The sequence below is a fragment of the Lepus europaeus genome, chromosome 1, assembly GCF_033115175.1.
Source record: "Lepus europaeus isolate LE1 chromosome 1, mLepTim1.pri, whole genome shotgun sequence".
NCBI lineage: Eukaryota > Metazoa > Chordata > Mammalia > Lagomorpha > Leporidae > Lepus > Lepus europaeus.
In genome coordinates, this window is record NC_084827.1 from 178,319,899 (window position 1) to 178,335,007 (window position 15,109).

At 58.1% G+C, this 15,109-nt stretch overlaps 1 protein-coding gene across 4 annotated transcripts in view; it reads left to right on the top strand.

Moving 5' to 3' along the window:
- Nucleotides 1-15,109, top strand: part of TRPM8 (transient receptor potential cation channel subfamily M member 8) — a 138,710-nt gene that overhangs the window by 90,292 nt on the left and 33,309 nt on the right. For all 4 annotated transcript variants that reach the window (XM_062193735.1, XM_062193756.1, XM_062193745.1 and 1 more), the window contains 7 exons: nt 727-872; nt 2,986-3,098; nt 3,795-4,011; nt 8,782-8,873; nt 10,521-10,662; nt 12,194-12,365; nt 14,829-15,006. In XM_062193735.1, the coding sequence (XP_062049719.1) occupies nt 727-872; nt 2,986-3,098; nt 3,795-4,011; nt 8,782-8,873; nt 10,521-10,662; nt 12,194-12,365; nt 14,829-15,006 (1,060 nt within the window). The remainder of the gene's footprint in view (nt 1-726; nt 873-2,985; nt 3,099-3,794; nt 4,012-8,781; nt 8,874-10,520; nt 10,663-12,193; nt 12,366-14,828; nt 15,007-15,109) is intronic.

Below are 15,109 nucleotides of genomic sequence, written 5' to 3' on the forward strand. Positions count from 1 at the left end.
ACTGCAGAACTCCAGCCTGCCCAACGTCTCCCGTGTGGTTGTACGCCTACAGAGGGCTCTTTGCATGCACGCTGGCCCGTTGTCTTATTTAATGAAAAAATGCTTGTGAGTTTAGCATCTGTGTGTTGGGGAAAGGAAGTGTCCCATGCCTTCTTTGAAGCTACTAAATTTCAAGGGTGCTATGTACATTTCTAGGTGCCCTAAGTAGGCCACTGCTCTTGCAGTTTTGACTTCTCTGTTTCCCCTGGAGCAACTACGTCTTGGTCTCTTGGTCATTAGGCCTTAAAATGTATGTGTGCCCCGCTAGGAGTAGCTGCGCACTTCTCCTTTGTGTCCTGCACTGTGTCTAGCTGCCCAGAGACTCACCAGGAAAGCATAGAATTGACATGAGAGGGACAAGGGCCTGCCTGGCTAAGGGGAGGCACAGGTCCGCCTGTGCCCAGGCCGAAGCCCACCAAAGAGGGGGCTCCCCAGGTCCAGCGTGGCTGCACTCACCATAGGATGGAGCTGTGGGTGTGGGAACCTCAGGGCCGCTCTCTGCTCAGTGAAGGGCTGAGTTGTGATGGGGTCTCTGTGCCTGTGTCAGTCTGGATCCCGCACCTGGGCTCTCTTGATTCAGGGCTTGGCTGGGGGTGGGGAAAGGACAGTGGCACATGTGTGTGTGTATGTGTGTGTGTGTGGCGTCCCTGCCTCTAGCTCCTCTCTTTGCTGATGGCGTCCCTGCAGAGCTGTTCACAGAGTGCTACAGCAGCGACGAGGACTTGGCCGAGCAGCTGCTGGTCTATTCCTGTGAAGCCTGGGGCGGGAGCAACTGTTTGGAACTGGCCGTGGAGGCCACAGACCAGCACTTCATCGCGCAGCCCGGGGTCCAGGTAAGTGTCGTTGTCGCCAGGCTACGGGCCCAGAAGCAATCGCTTGTAGCAAATGCGATTAGCAGCATGAGAAAACAATAGTACTAGGAAACCCTTCTCCAGTGTGAAAGCCATAGGTGACAGCTGGGTGATGACGCAGAGGTGGCAGTGGGCGGGCACTGTGGGGACGCTTGCTTCAAGGGGAGGGAATATTCTGAGTTTGCACAAAGCCAACAGTGCCTAACTGGAGCTATGAGCTGGGCTTCTGGATCCCACTGCTTGTGTCTCTATCCACACTGGGCCCCTAACTGGGTGTGGGGTGATGGATCCGGGTGCTTTGTCAGGTAGGGACAATGGTGACTCTAGGGAGGGCTGTGGGGATGTGGTGTGGTGACACATGAGGGCGCCATCTTTTAAGTTAGCTGTTGCTGTCTTGGTTCTTTTTTTAAGATTTACTTTTATTTATTTGAAATACAGAGTTACAGAGAGAGAGAGAGAGAGAGAGAGATCTTCCATCCGATGGTTCACTCCCCAAATGGCCACAACGGCCGGAGCTGGGCCAATCAGAAACTGGGAACCAGGAGCTTCTCCCACATGGGTGCAGGGACCCAGGGACTTGGGCCATCTTCTACTGCTTTCCCAGGCCATGGCAGAGAGCTGGATTGGAAAAGGAGCAGCTGGGACCAGAATCAGTGCCCATATGGGATGCAGGCGCTTCAGGCTGGGGCTTTAACCCACTGTGCCACTGCGCTGGCCCCTACTTTCTCGGTTTTTAGGAGAAGTGATGGAGTGGAGGAGCTGTTGGGAAATGGGTGCATCCAGCCTAGAGGTGCCTGCACGGAACAGAATGGTGCCTTGGCTCACGGCTCCCACTGGGGGTGAGGGGTGGGGGTGTAGGTGTGAGGAGGGAGAGGTGGGGAAGGGACAAAGGGACTGTCACCTGTCAGCCACACCACCGCACGCTTTGGCTCCACAATGCCAGTCCCATCTCACGAATGCGGGCTCAGGAGCTCAGCGAGGTTCTGCACGTGCCCTTAGCTTGCACCGCTGGGAAGCAGCAGTGCCAGGCTCTGAGCCCGTGGCCATCGTCTCCTGCATGGGTTTCCCACTGTGCCGTGCAGCCTGGAAGTATCTGAGCATTTCCGAACTAAGTCCATTTAGCCCTGCACCGGGGCTGGCGTCCATGAGAGTGGTGACCTAGGACAGGGGACACGCAGGGAAGGGGCCTTGCTACTGCTGTGTTGGCCTTGCTGCACTGCAGTTGGTTGCAATGAGATGAGTGCTGGGGCCAGGCTATGCCTGGGAGGCTGGGCTGGCTGCCTTGGTCTTTGCTGAGCTCTGCTGGCAGCCTCCTAGACCCCACACCCCGTCACGCTGCTGACCCAGAAACTGGAGCCCAGGGGAGGCTGAGGGAAAGCTGGTCCGGGCTTGGAAGTCACCTGATTTTGTAGGGAAGGACCGAAGCCTGGGGCTGGGGGCGGGGCATGCCAGGCCCACCCTCCCTGCCAGCACAGAGGGATGCCAGCCTGCCCTCTCACCCGGCTGGGCCCTGACCAGTGGTCTGGTCAACACCTGCCTCTCCAGCTCTCCGAGGCAGTGTGCGTGGTGCAGTTGCCAGCTCCGTGGCAGTCTTCCTGCCCCAGCATCAGGGCCTGGGGTGGTCTGGATGGAGGTGGAGACACCAGCGGGCACTCTCTTCCCGGCTTCCTCCCCGTTTCCCGACAAGAGCATCCCTTGTCTGTCTCCAGACAGGAGCCCTTGGGGACCCTGCAGACGGCATTGGCTGTGCCTGCAGATTTGTCATTGAAGGGAAGAGAGCAAGGAAGACGCTGGCTTAAGCGCACACAACAGGAATCAGCGCTGGTTAAAAATTCATGTGTTCTTTGAATTTGGACCTCACACGACCTTTGTTTTACGGTTCACATAACTCCAACTTAGACAAAAAAATTCTGAAGACCAAAGAGAATTTTCACTTGCTGTATCCTAGCCCATTGGAAGCCAAGTAGCCGGTGTCAAAGCATCAGACGTTGATTCGGGAGTTGTGTCTTCTGGGAGGGCGGGGGGGGGGGGGGGGCTAGGAAGGAGGCCGGCCGCTAGGCCACGGTCATTACCTCGGCCTCTTGTTTCTCTGCAGAATTTCCTTTCCAAGCAGTGGTATGGCGAGATTTCCCGAGACACCAAGAACTGGAAGATTATTCTGTGTCTGTTCATTATACCTCTGGTGGGCTGCGGCTTTGTGTCGTTTAGGTAGGTCAGATGACACAGTTCACGTGTGTTTGTGTGTGTGCACATCCATGTGTTGTGCCCTTGTGTCAACGGTAACGTCAGACATACGTTTGTGCTAGTGCCTATGCACTTGGTCTGATATCTTGCCTAGATTTTCCCAAGTTTGATTTTTTAATAAATAAAAATATTATATATATTTATTGAGAGATAGGGAGACGGGGAGAGAGAGAGAGAGAGGAGAGAAAGACAGAAGAGAGAGATCTTCCATCTGCTGGCTCACTCCCCAAATGGCCAGAGTCCAGGAGCCAGGGACTCCATCCGTGTCTCCCACATGGATGGCAGGGACCCGAGTACTTGAGCCAATACCTGTTGCCTCCCAGGCACATTCCTATGGAGCTGGGTAGGACACAGAGGAGCTGGGACTTGAACTCCAATACGGGATGCAGGCCTCCCTAATGGCAGCTTAACCCATTGCACCACAACACCCACCCCCGGGTCCAGTTTCCAGTCGGTAGAGGTGGGATCGTGTGTTTGTCTTCACCATCCCAGGCAGAGTTTGGATTTGTCCAGGGTTGGGTATTGGCTGGGTCCGTCCTGGAACGCAGTTCTGACCTGGGAGGCCTGGGTTTGCCCGTGTGTGTGTGTGGGGGGGGGGGGGGGGACAGGGACCGCGTGTGTCTGTGTGGACACTCATGCTGCGCTTGCCTGTCCGTCCAGAAAGAAGCCCGTGGACAAGCATAGGCGGCTGCTGTGGCATTACGTGGCCTTCTTCACCTCACCGTTCGTGGTCTTCTCCTGGAACGTGGTCTTCTACATCGCCTTCCTGCTGCTCTTCGCCTACGTGCTGCTCATGGACTTCCACTCGGTGCCGCACACCCCCGAGCTCATCCTCTACGCCCTGGTCTTCGTCCTGTTCTGCGATGAAGTGAGGCAGGTAGGACAGCTGGAGCCCAGGCACCGCCCTGTTGGCCGGGCGCAGCGTCTTCCCGCACAGAGAAGAGCGGAAGCTGCTTCCGAGCCCCCAGAGTCCTTATTTTCCTCAAGTAAACCGTCACGGCAGCCCATGAACACATGGTTTCTATGTCTTGGCCATGCAACGAGATCTGGTAGCGCCAGGTCACTCTTGGTTCTGAGAGAGACGAGCAAGGAGGCGTGCACAGAGCAGGGTGGCCGTGTCCGGCATCCCATGGCTGCCATCAGGAGTCGTCACTGGGGCGCAGCAGGGCCAGGGCCAGGGAGCTGGGAGGGCTTTCTGGCTAACAGCATCTTAATGCTGCAGGGACTAGAGCAAAGGTCATCCGATCAGCCCACCCCCGCCAGCGGCTTCGGGAGTGAGCCTGTTACCCAAGGTGCTCTTCTGCAGGTTCTTGGGGTCTTCAGTTTTTGGCATCTTCTCTCCAACGAGATTTTAAAAGATTTATTTATTTGAAAGGCAGAGTGGCAGAGAGAGGGAGGGAGACACACACACACACACACACAGATCTTCAGCCACTGATTCACTCCCCAAATGGCCACAATGGCCAGGGCTGGGACAGGCCTAAGCCAGGAGCCAGGAGTTTCACCCGGGTCTCCCACGTGGGTGTAGGAGCCCAAGGACTTGGGAACTCAGTTGCTTTCCCAGGTGTATCAGCAAGGACCTGGATCAGAAGTGGAGCCACTGGGAGTTGAACTGGCACCCATATGGGATGCCGATCTCGCGGGCGTTGGCTTATTTAACCTGCTGCGCCACAATGCCAGCCCTTCATCTTTTTTTTTTAAAAAAAAGGCTTATTCAGTTTCCAGACAAGGTCAGAGTGTGGATTCTGGGGCTCAGGGCGTCCAGGTATGGATTGAGGGGGCCACCGCCGCCATGCTGCCCTCCTGGCTTTCTTGTGTTGAGTTAGTGGATGATGGTGGCAAAGGCAGGAAAATGTCCCACTGGGGCGAAGAGGAGCGAGACTGGAGGAGACTTGGCCCAACAACAAGGGGAGACTCGGCCCGACAGCAGGGGGAGACTGGGCCCCGACAGCAGGATGCGCCGAGCCCAGGGGGAGGGGAGGGGCCATCCCTGTCCCCTGTGAATGAGGTGTGCTGCCCGCCCCTCGCCCTGCACCCAGCCCTGGCTCTCCTCGTCCTCCATCCCCACTCCCCGTGACCCAGGAGAACAGACAGTGCTCCCTGTGTAGCTCAAGCAAGTAAGGGGCTGGGAAGGGGAGGGGGAGTGGGGGGATCCGTCCCCTCTTGGAGGCCGGCTGCATCTTGCTGCCTGTGGCCTGGGAATGGCCATGTCACTGTGTGTCCCCATGGTGGAGGACCTACCGAAGGACCGGGCCTGGCCTGTGGCAACTGGAAGATTGGGGGGCAACCATGCCTCTGTATGGGCTTCTTCCCAGCACCGCCCATGGGAGATGCTACTGGGCTGCCCAGGGGTTCTCACAGGCCTTTTGGGGGTCCTTAGTGGTTGGAGTCAAACCCGTGAACGAGCGCTCTATGGGTTGCAGTGGATCGGATGGGGAGGCAGGCGGTTTCTAGAACAGGCATGTACAGGTGTGGGAATGAGAGCCGAACACAGTGCGTAGCCAGTCAGCTGTCTGCAGGTGGTCTCTGCCTTGAACAGAGAGACGAGGGAGTCAGAGCCCAGTGGGGAAATGGGGCATGAGTGTGTGAACATGCACACACACACACACAAGCTCACAAGTACACACACAAAATTCATGTCTGTACACACAAGCCTAAACATGCATACACACAAGCTCACCCGTGCACACACAAGCTCACATGTATACACACAAGCTCACCCGTGCACACACAAGCTCACATGTACACACACGCACACACAAGCTCACATGTGCACACGCACGCACATAAACCCACGGGAGAGGAGCCGTGCTTGGCACACAGCAAGTGCGCAGTGGGTACGTCTTGAAAGAAAGGACGCATGGATGCAGGATTTGTGTGGGACACGAGGTGTCTCTGCTCCTCACAGAGCCACCGGGCAAATCCTCTCTCCCCCACTTCATGGTTCCTCCCTCCCTTCCTTCCTTTTTAAAGGTTTATTTATTTTGAAAGTCAGAGCTAGAGAGAGAGAGAGAGAGAGATCTTCTGTCCACTGTTTCACTCCCCAGATGGGTACAACAGCCAGGCTGGGCCAGGTTGAAGCCGGGAGCCAGGAGCTTCATTGGGGTCTCCCACGTGGGTAGCAGCGGCCCCAGCACTTGGGCCATCTTGCACTGCTTTCCCAGGTGCGTTGGCAGGGAGCTGGATCAGAAGTGAAGCAGCCAGGACATAAACCAGTGTCCACGTGGGTACCGGTGTCACAGGCAGCAGCCATGGTTTCTTCATATGCCTGAAGGAACCAAGTGTCCTTGGACTTGGCCAGCAGGCGGAGTGAGGGCCAGGCCTTGGGGGGCTGTCTGGGAACAAGACAGTTAGGGACTGGGTCCTCACCTGCCCTTGGGGTATTTACCACTGCAAGAGGGTGTGGCGAGGAATAGGGAGAGGGGGTCTCACATGCTGCCCTGGTGCTTAGACCCCCATCTCTTGCACCGATCCCCTGGGGACATGACCTGCTGTTTGTGTCTTGTCCATATGGGATCTTCAGTGGCTGGCCCGGGAGCGGGAGCTGGCACGGGTCTGACACAGGTGTGTGTTTCCTGGATGGATGCAAGCAGGATCTTTATCAGTCACCCCAATAGTTGTGCTCCTGGTGGGGAGCCACTGTCTTGGCCACTGAGACCAGAGCTGGGGAGAGGAGGAGGTCCTGGCCACAGCTGCTAATACGAGGGTGTTCAGGGGCCTCCCTGGGAGCAGAGAGGCTTCGGGAGGCAGAGCCTGGCTTGGGCAGAAGATGCAGGAGAGACCTCTCAGCTTAAGCAAGTCCTTCATGCGTGCAAACTGTTCACCAAATACTTACTGAGCACCTACTGTGTGCCAAGCCTGGTGCAGATATAACCTGGGGATGACAAGTATCTCTGTTGGGTTAGAGGTGGCAGCTTTCACGGAGGGGAGGCGGGCACAGTCAGTCTTCAGCCCGTGGGCCTGGCCCCAAGGACTGGCCCTGGTAACACGCAGAGTCCGGAGATCACAGACTTCCACATATGAATTTGCTGTGTGTGTTTAGCTATCAAGGGGCGCATTTGGGTCATGCAGGGGGAAACTCAGGACAGGTTTGTTTTGCTTGGAGAAGGGTCCGGGGCAGGTGGCATGACATGTTGGTTGGGAGGATGCAGGGCAGGGACTGTGAGCTGTGAATCATTCCTGGTGCCTGCCGGGAGGAAGCGATGCCCCCAGGGTCCAGCTGAGTGGAGGGCGATATTGAGAATGTCCAGTGTTTCTCTTTTTGAAAGAGTTATCTTTGGATGGGCCACTTGGAGCTCAGTGTGGTACTGTGGATGGAAGCCACAGTGTGGGGAACTCCCATGCTTAGGCTGAGCAGTGAGGGCTCAAGTCCTGCTCGGCCATTTGAGGTCAAGGTCAGGCTTCAACTCTGGGTCTATACTCTAGGAGCCAATGTGCAGAAGAGAGCCCTGCAGGTGCCTGTCATTGCAGGGATATGCCACCAGGGGTCGCTGTTGCTCCTCTTGTCTGCAGACTCAGGCCGTGGCATCCGAAATGGGAGGAGTTTCCGATGAGAAGGAATTCGGTCTTAATTAACCCAGCTCACACCTGCAAGAGGGAAAAACCCAGACTCCACCCCTCCCTCCAACCTCCCCAGGACGCTCCCTGCCATAGATGGCGCTCTGACCATCACACAGCTGGGCTCTGCGGTGCCTGGTGCCTGCCCAGGCCCCTGCCTGGACCCAGGTGCTGGCTGGCATGCTCACCTGGAGCTCACAGCCCGTGAAGCCAGTCAGCGCCGCTGTGGCTGCCGAACGGCTCTGAGCTCCATCACGCGGGCTGCAGGTGTTTATGTAAGGCCTCCGTGACGCCTGCCTCACGTGTGCCTCGAAGCCTCTGGTTCTGAGACACGGGATGGCACTGAGTCCCCGTGTTTGCTCCTCTAAGAGGCTTCTTCGCATTTGGAGAGATGCTTTGTCCCTGCCCGGTGCCTCCGAACCACTCAGGGCAGGTACCTTCCTCTCCAGGTGTAGATGGATCCACACTGGGAGCTCCTTCCGCCAAGTGACAAAGCGCCACGCCCCTGTGGGCGCCTCTGGGCCGTTGTTCTGCCCTGCACACGTGGATCTGGGGTCTCCTTCTCTGAGCTGACTCGGCCGTCTGTCTCAGCCCTACTCCCACCCTCACCACAGGGCATTTTACACGCATGTCACATGTCTTCCCCACGGGGCACTCGCTGGCTTCCTGGGGAATCCGATGTCTGTGTGTCCCAGGGGCCTGGCCGGGCATTTGGAACCTCAGGGGCTGGCACGTATTTTTAAAGTAAACACACACCTCTGTGATAACAGCACAATGGATGGCGTCCTCCTGAACTGTGCAGTGCTCGCCTTCTCCTACTGTACGTGGTGGCCCACACAGGGCCACTGTCCCATCTTGAAAACAGTAAGGATCCATGGGTCCTCTTTCTTGGTGTTGCCAGCAGCTCCTGGATTCCCGAACAGCCCGCACGCCACCTACATTCCAACTCCCCCGGGGTGGTGGGGGACACGTGCATGCTCACTGGGCGCGTGGTTGGCCCAAAAGGCTGTGGACAAACGTGAGCAGAGGTCGAAAGGCCGGGAGGTGGCGGAAGCTGACGCCCCGCCCGCCGCTCTCTGTGCTGCTGCAGTGGTACATGAACGGTGTGAATTACTTCACCGACCTGTGGAACGTGATGGACACCCTGGGCCTCTTCTACTTCATAGCAGGGATCGTGTTCCGGTAAGTCGGCCGCGGCGTCTTCCTCTGTTGTATCCTCTCAAAGATTTAGTTATCTGAAAAGCAGGGTTACAGAGAGACAGTGAGAGGCAGAGGTAGAGAGAGAGGTCTTCCAGCCGCTGGCTCACTCCCCAAATGGCTGCAATGGCTGGGGCTGAGCCAGGCTGAAGCCAGGAGCCAGGAGCCTCTTCTGGGTCTCCTATGTGGGTGCAGGGGCCCAAGCACTTGGGCCATCTTCTGCTGCTTTCCCAGGCCAGAGCAGAGAGCTGGATTGGCAGTGGAGCAGCTGGGACTCGAAGCAGCACCCATATGGGATGCCAGTGTTGTAGCAGGTGGCTTAACCTGATACACCACAGTGCTGGCCCCTAGGGATGAGGCAGACACACACCTGGGGGAGAGGAAGAGAACCCGTGCCGTCCACTGGCTCACTGCACACAGCCTTCTTGTGGTTGGGGCTGGGCCAGGTTGCAGCCCAGAGCTGAGAACTGATTGTGCATCTCACATGTGGGGACAAGAGCCCAGGTACTTGAGCCACTGCCACTGCCTCCCAGGGTCTGCGTTGGCAGGAAGCTGGAATTGGGAGACAGCTGGGGCCTGGGCCTGGCCCTCTGACTGGGGTGCGGGACCCAGCCACTGTGTGTACTGCCCGCCCCGGCCACGTTAAGCCCAGAGGAGGCCCATCGTTTTGCTTCCTTCTTAGCGATCCTCACAGAGCGCCTCTAGCTCCGCTTCTCGGAGATGGAGGTTGGTCAGCGTAAAACCATCTCCGTCTCCCGTCCTCCCAGACCTGTCATTGCCAAGGGGCCGTCTCGGTTTTCCTCTCTGTTCGTAGAGGCTCTGAGGAGAGCGCCCCAGAGTAGGGGGCGATGGGGATGTGAACTAGGGTCGGGCTGACTGCACCAGCTGTGCCTCGGATACGCCTGTGGCACCTGCCCTTCCCCTCCCGACCCAGAGCCGGAGCGTGTGATCAGAACAGCCAGTCCGGAGTGACCAGCAAAGGCGGCGAGGAGCTTGTGTTCTGCGCATTGGGGAGACTGGGCAGTGCTCCGTGCCGTGGCTCCTGTGGCTCACGCCCTGCCCCCCCAGGAACTTGGCACTAAGGCCAGTGGATGTTTGCGAGGAATTGGCACAGGGTCACTTTCATAGAAGCTTAACCCTGGCTGTTTACCCCCCAAGAGCGAGATGGCTCCCCATGGGTGCTCACCCTGGGGTCTGGGAGGGGGACTCCACTTCCTCCCCAGACGCCCCCTTTCTGCGGAGGTGAGCGCCTTCTAGATCATTCCAGTTAGAAAGCACGTTGGCAGGTGGTTAGCTAATAAATGATGTGCTGTGGACGGGGAGTTTCCCTAGGGAGAGGCTGGCAGGGTCAGTTCCCAAGTGGCTGGGCGGCGGGTGGGCGGGGCCTGGGAGCCTGCGGGGTTCCTGTTTGAGGAGGGAGTGCTGATGGGGCCGGAACCTCTGGGAGCTGTTCTTTGTGCCATGTCCTCGCCGGCCGTGTCTGGGCAGGAGACCGGGAGCTTTGGTGGGCAGTGGTCCGGCCATTCCCACAGGCTCGGCCTCGCGGCTGAATTGACGGTTGGCGAGTTGTCCAGAGCAAACCTGGAGATGCACTGGCTGTCTCTTCCGCGCCCTGCGCCCCTCTCCCCGCAGGCTTCACCCCTCCAACAAGAGCTCGCTGTACTCCGGCCGCGTCATCTTCTGCCTGGATTACATCATCTTCACCTTGAGGCTGATCCACATCTTCACCGTGAGCAGAAACCTGGGGCCCAAGATCATCATGCTACAGAGGATGGTGAGGGTCCAGGCTCCATGCTCCAGCCAGGGTCCCTCGTCCCTCCGTGTGTTGCTGGGAGGGTTTTGCCCGTGCAGTGTGACCGTGGCGTTTCCCACCCTGCGTGATTTGCATTTTGATGAACGTTTAATGAAAGACGGCTGTGAGCGTCGGTCAGCGCCTTGCTCGACACCTCGCTCTCACTCAGCCCTCACGCTTCATAGCCTCCTTTCACCTGAGCCTTGCTGAGAGCACAAGCCTGGGGAGGGACTTCATGCCCATTGTAAAGATGTGGATAGTTGAGTCCAGGGATGGTGGCATGGTTGAAGGCAAAAGATAAGCAGTGAGCTAGACTCATAGTGAGAGTTGGGACCTGAATCGCGTATCCATTAATGTAGATGTGGGGAGAAGGGCGGGAGAGTTGTCTTACAGGTGCAACAGAAAGGGCCGCCCCTCCCCCCCATGCGGTGACTTTCCTGGGCCGATTCAGCCTTGCAGTCAGACAGGCGCTCAGATTCGCTCACCAGGCTGTTCCTTTCCAACGCTGAGGTTCCCTGAGTTGTCCTTTTCTTTCTTCTTTTTTTTAAAAGATTTATTTATTTATTTGAAAGTCAGAGTTACACAGAGAAAGGAGAGGCAGAGAGAGAGAGAGGTCCTCCATCCGCTGGTTCACTCCCCAAATGGCTGCAGTGGCCAGAGCTGTGCCGATCTGAAGCCAGGAGCCAGGAGCCCCTTCCAGGTCTCCCACATGGGTGCAGGGGCCCAAGGACGTGGGCCATCTTTTATTGCTTTCCCAGGCCATAGCAGAGAGCTGGATCGGAAGTGGAGCAGCCGGGACTTGAACTGGCGCCCACATGGGATGCTGGTACTGCAGGCAGTGGCTTTACCCGCTATGCCACAGCGCCGGCCCCTGAGTTGTGGTTTCCATTCAAGGCATGTCTGAGGCACCCACTTGCCATCAACCATGCTGAGTGGGCCAAAGTGAAGCCACTCATTGTTGTCTAGCAAGGATGGCATCTACCTCGCTACACAGTCAGCCTGCGGGGATCACACAGGGGTGTGAGGAGTGTGAGCTGCTCGAGGTGTGGCGTCCACCCCATGCCCTCCCTCTCCTTAGCCGGGGCTGTCCCGCTGCGGCCTCCTGGCTTGGAGACCGGTCAGCAGAAGTGCATCAGTGGGGTTCAGTTTCGGAAAATGGACGCTTAGCACCCCAAGGTGGTGATGGCCTTTCTCGGAACCTGCACGTGGACCCTTGAGTGGCCTAGAATTCCTGGGACTCGGGACTTGTCCCCACTCGGGGTCAGCTGGGCAGGCCAGGCTGAGCGGACGGTGCCTGGGGGCTTGGTCCCCGCTCAGGGTCAGCTGGGCAGGCCAGGCTGAGCGGACGGTGCCTGGGGGCTTGGTCCTCGCTCAGGGTCAACTGGGCAGGCCAGGCTGAGCGGACAGCCCCCGAGGGCTCGGTCCCCGCTCAGGGTCAGCTGGGCAGGCCAAGCTGAGTGGACGGTGCCCGAGGGCTTGGCCCTGACCCCGTCCCACGGCCCTCCCTCGGCAGCTCATCGACGTGTTCTTCTTCCTGTTCCTCTTCGCGGTGTGGATGGTGGCCTTCGGCGTGGCCCGGCAAGGGATCCTGCGGCAGAACGAGCACCGCTGGCGATGGATCTTCCGCTCGGTCATCTACGAGCCCTACCTGGCCATGTTCGGCCAGGTGCCCAGCGACGTGGACGGTAAGCTCGGCGCGGAGGGAGGTGGGAGGAGGCGACTTCCCGAGCCAGCCTCCATGGCTGACCCTCCGAGCACGGCGTAGAAGCCCGGAGAGAGACTGAGTCCCAGTCCCAGGCTCCGGAAATGAGTCCCTCAGAAACTCCTCTTTGCTGCTCTGTGAGTTGTTGTTGTTGTTTTTTTTTTAAAGGTTTATGAGGCCAGCACTGTGGCGTAGCGGGTAAAGCCACCACCTATAGTGCTGGCATCCCATATGGGTGCCGGTTTGAGTCCTGGCTGCTCCACTTCTGATCCAGCTCTCTGCTGTGGCCTGGGAAAGCAGTGGAAGATGGCCCAAGTGCTTGGCCCCTTCACCTGTGTGGGAGGCCCAGAAGTGGCTCCTGGCTCCTGGCTTTGGATCGGCATAGCTCCGGCCATTGTAGCCATCTGGGGAGTGAACCAGCAGATGGAAGACCTCTCTCTCTGCCTCTACTCTCTATAACTCTGCCTTTCAAATAAATAAATACATCTTTTAAAAATATTTATTTTAATTTACTTGAAAGGCAGAGTTATATAGAGAGGGAGAGACCGAGCAATCTTCCATCTGCTGCTTCATTTCCTCAATGGCCGCAGTGGCCAAGCTGAAGCCAAGAGCTTAATCCTGGTCTCCCATGTGACTGCAGGGCCCCAAAGACTTGGGCCATCTGCTGCTTTCCCAGGTGCATTAGCAGGGAGCTGGATCAGAAGTGGAGCAGCCAGGACTCAAACTAGCGCCCATGTGGGATGCCAGCATAGCAGGCAGTGGCTTAACTTGCTACACCACTGTGCTGCCCCCCCAGTGAGATTTTACATCAGCCGTGCAGACATGTGTCTGCCATGTCAATTGTTAAACCTTTGGGAAAGACAGCGTCTCTCCTATTTTCAATGCACTGTTGCAGTCGGAGGTCACGGGCCGCCTTCGTTCAGAAACGAGCCTTGTGAGTTGCACTCGCTGATCTAACAGTGACCAGGAGGCCACTTAACTCACAGAGGGCAGTGTGGAAAGATGCACACGGAACGCGGAATTAAGCTCCCACCGTACGTCCGACACCAGCTTATGACTGGAGCAAGGCTAACGGCGGCCCGGACGGCTTTCAGCCGCCACCCCCAGCTCACGCAGGGCAGCGTGGGGCCTGTGCAAATCCATGCATGGTTCCGACAAACGGGCAAAGCCGTGCCGCGGCTCTGATGACAGCCTCGGCGGACGTTTCCTGTCACTGCAAACGCGGCTCGTGGTTTCCCCTGGGTGCGTTTCTCCGCTGCCCGGGGCTTCCCGGCTCCCCTCCGGCTCCTGCTGCTGCACAGAGCCCAGGGACAGCCCTTGTCCGTGTGGTCCTGGGCTGGCACCTCCTCATTGTCCCAGTCTGCGCGCCATTGGTGGACATACACAGGGGGTCTGGGGACAAGGGGCGGCCAGGTTGACGTCCCGGCTGGCCACGAACATGCTGTGTGCCCTTGGGAATCGACGCCGCCTCTGTGTGTCTGCTCTATGACGGGTAAGCCCCACATGGCGCCATGTTCATAGCAGGGCCCGGAGCGAGCCGGAGAGGCCAGCTGTTGATGCCCACATCGCGTCCAGGCACAGGGGCTGGACCTCCCTTGCAGACCCGCACCTCTGCAGGGCTCCCCGCCGGGCACACAGACGTGTGCGTCCGAGCCTCAGTGCTGTCCCAGACACAGCCCCGATGCCGTCCCACAGGTCTGAGCCATCAGCTAGTTTTGGTGATGTCAGCCCACGCACGTCTCTGACATCAGCTGTCTTCTTCCAGGTCCACCGCCAGCGCCCTGTCTGCTTGGCCATTGGTCGTAACCTCCGGCGGCCCTCTCTGTTCCCTCTGATCTGTGCTGTGGCCAGACGCTCTTAACAAAGAGCATCTGATGTGTGGTTCTCTGCTTGCCACAGTCTAGTGGCTTCCCTGGGGTTTTCAGTATGAAGATTTAAAAAAACTCGCATGTCGGGTCACAGCGCATCTCGTTCTGCCATTTCCATGGGCATTTCCAGCCCTACCTCCACCGCAGGACCTTTGCATGTGCTGTCGCCTCTGCTGGGAGCTCAGGACCCATCACTCCCCGTTATTTTATAAGCTTGGCTCCTGCTCATCGGCTACTCTTGGTTTGCGACCCTCCCTTCCTAGCAACGCTGTGCCCGGGGGAGCTGACTCAGTGGATGCCCACAGAGCACCATGTGTGTGTGCTTCTTAGCACTCGTCATGGCTAAAACTCTAGACTTGCATGGCCGATTGTCAGCCGCTCCCTGCAGGCACAGAACGTGCCCGCTTGGCCCTTCCTTCCGTCCCGATCTCACCCACGTCCTGGGTTCGTAGCGTCTCAGGAGATCCGTCATGGGGGCGGGGGGCGCACCATGGGTGTAAGGATTATACCTCGTGTGGACGGGCGCTGGAGGGCAGGGCCAGCAACAGTTCATGTGGCCTCTTGGTCCCACGCCCCAGGTACCACGTATGACTTTGCGCACTGCACCTTCAGTGGGAATGAGTCCAAGCCGCTGTGTGTGGAGCTGGACGAGCACAACGCGCCGCGCTTCCCCGAGTGGATCACCATCCCCCTGGTGTGCATCTACATGCTGTCCACCAACATCCTGCTGGTCAACCTGCTGGTCGCCATGTTTGGGTGCGTGTCCTGGTGGGGCAGGGGGCCGGAGGGGCCGGGGGCCTTAAAGGGACCGCAGTACAAAGTGCAGGGTGTCCCTGTAGGTTGTGCCTTCTGCACACCA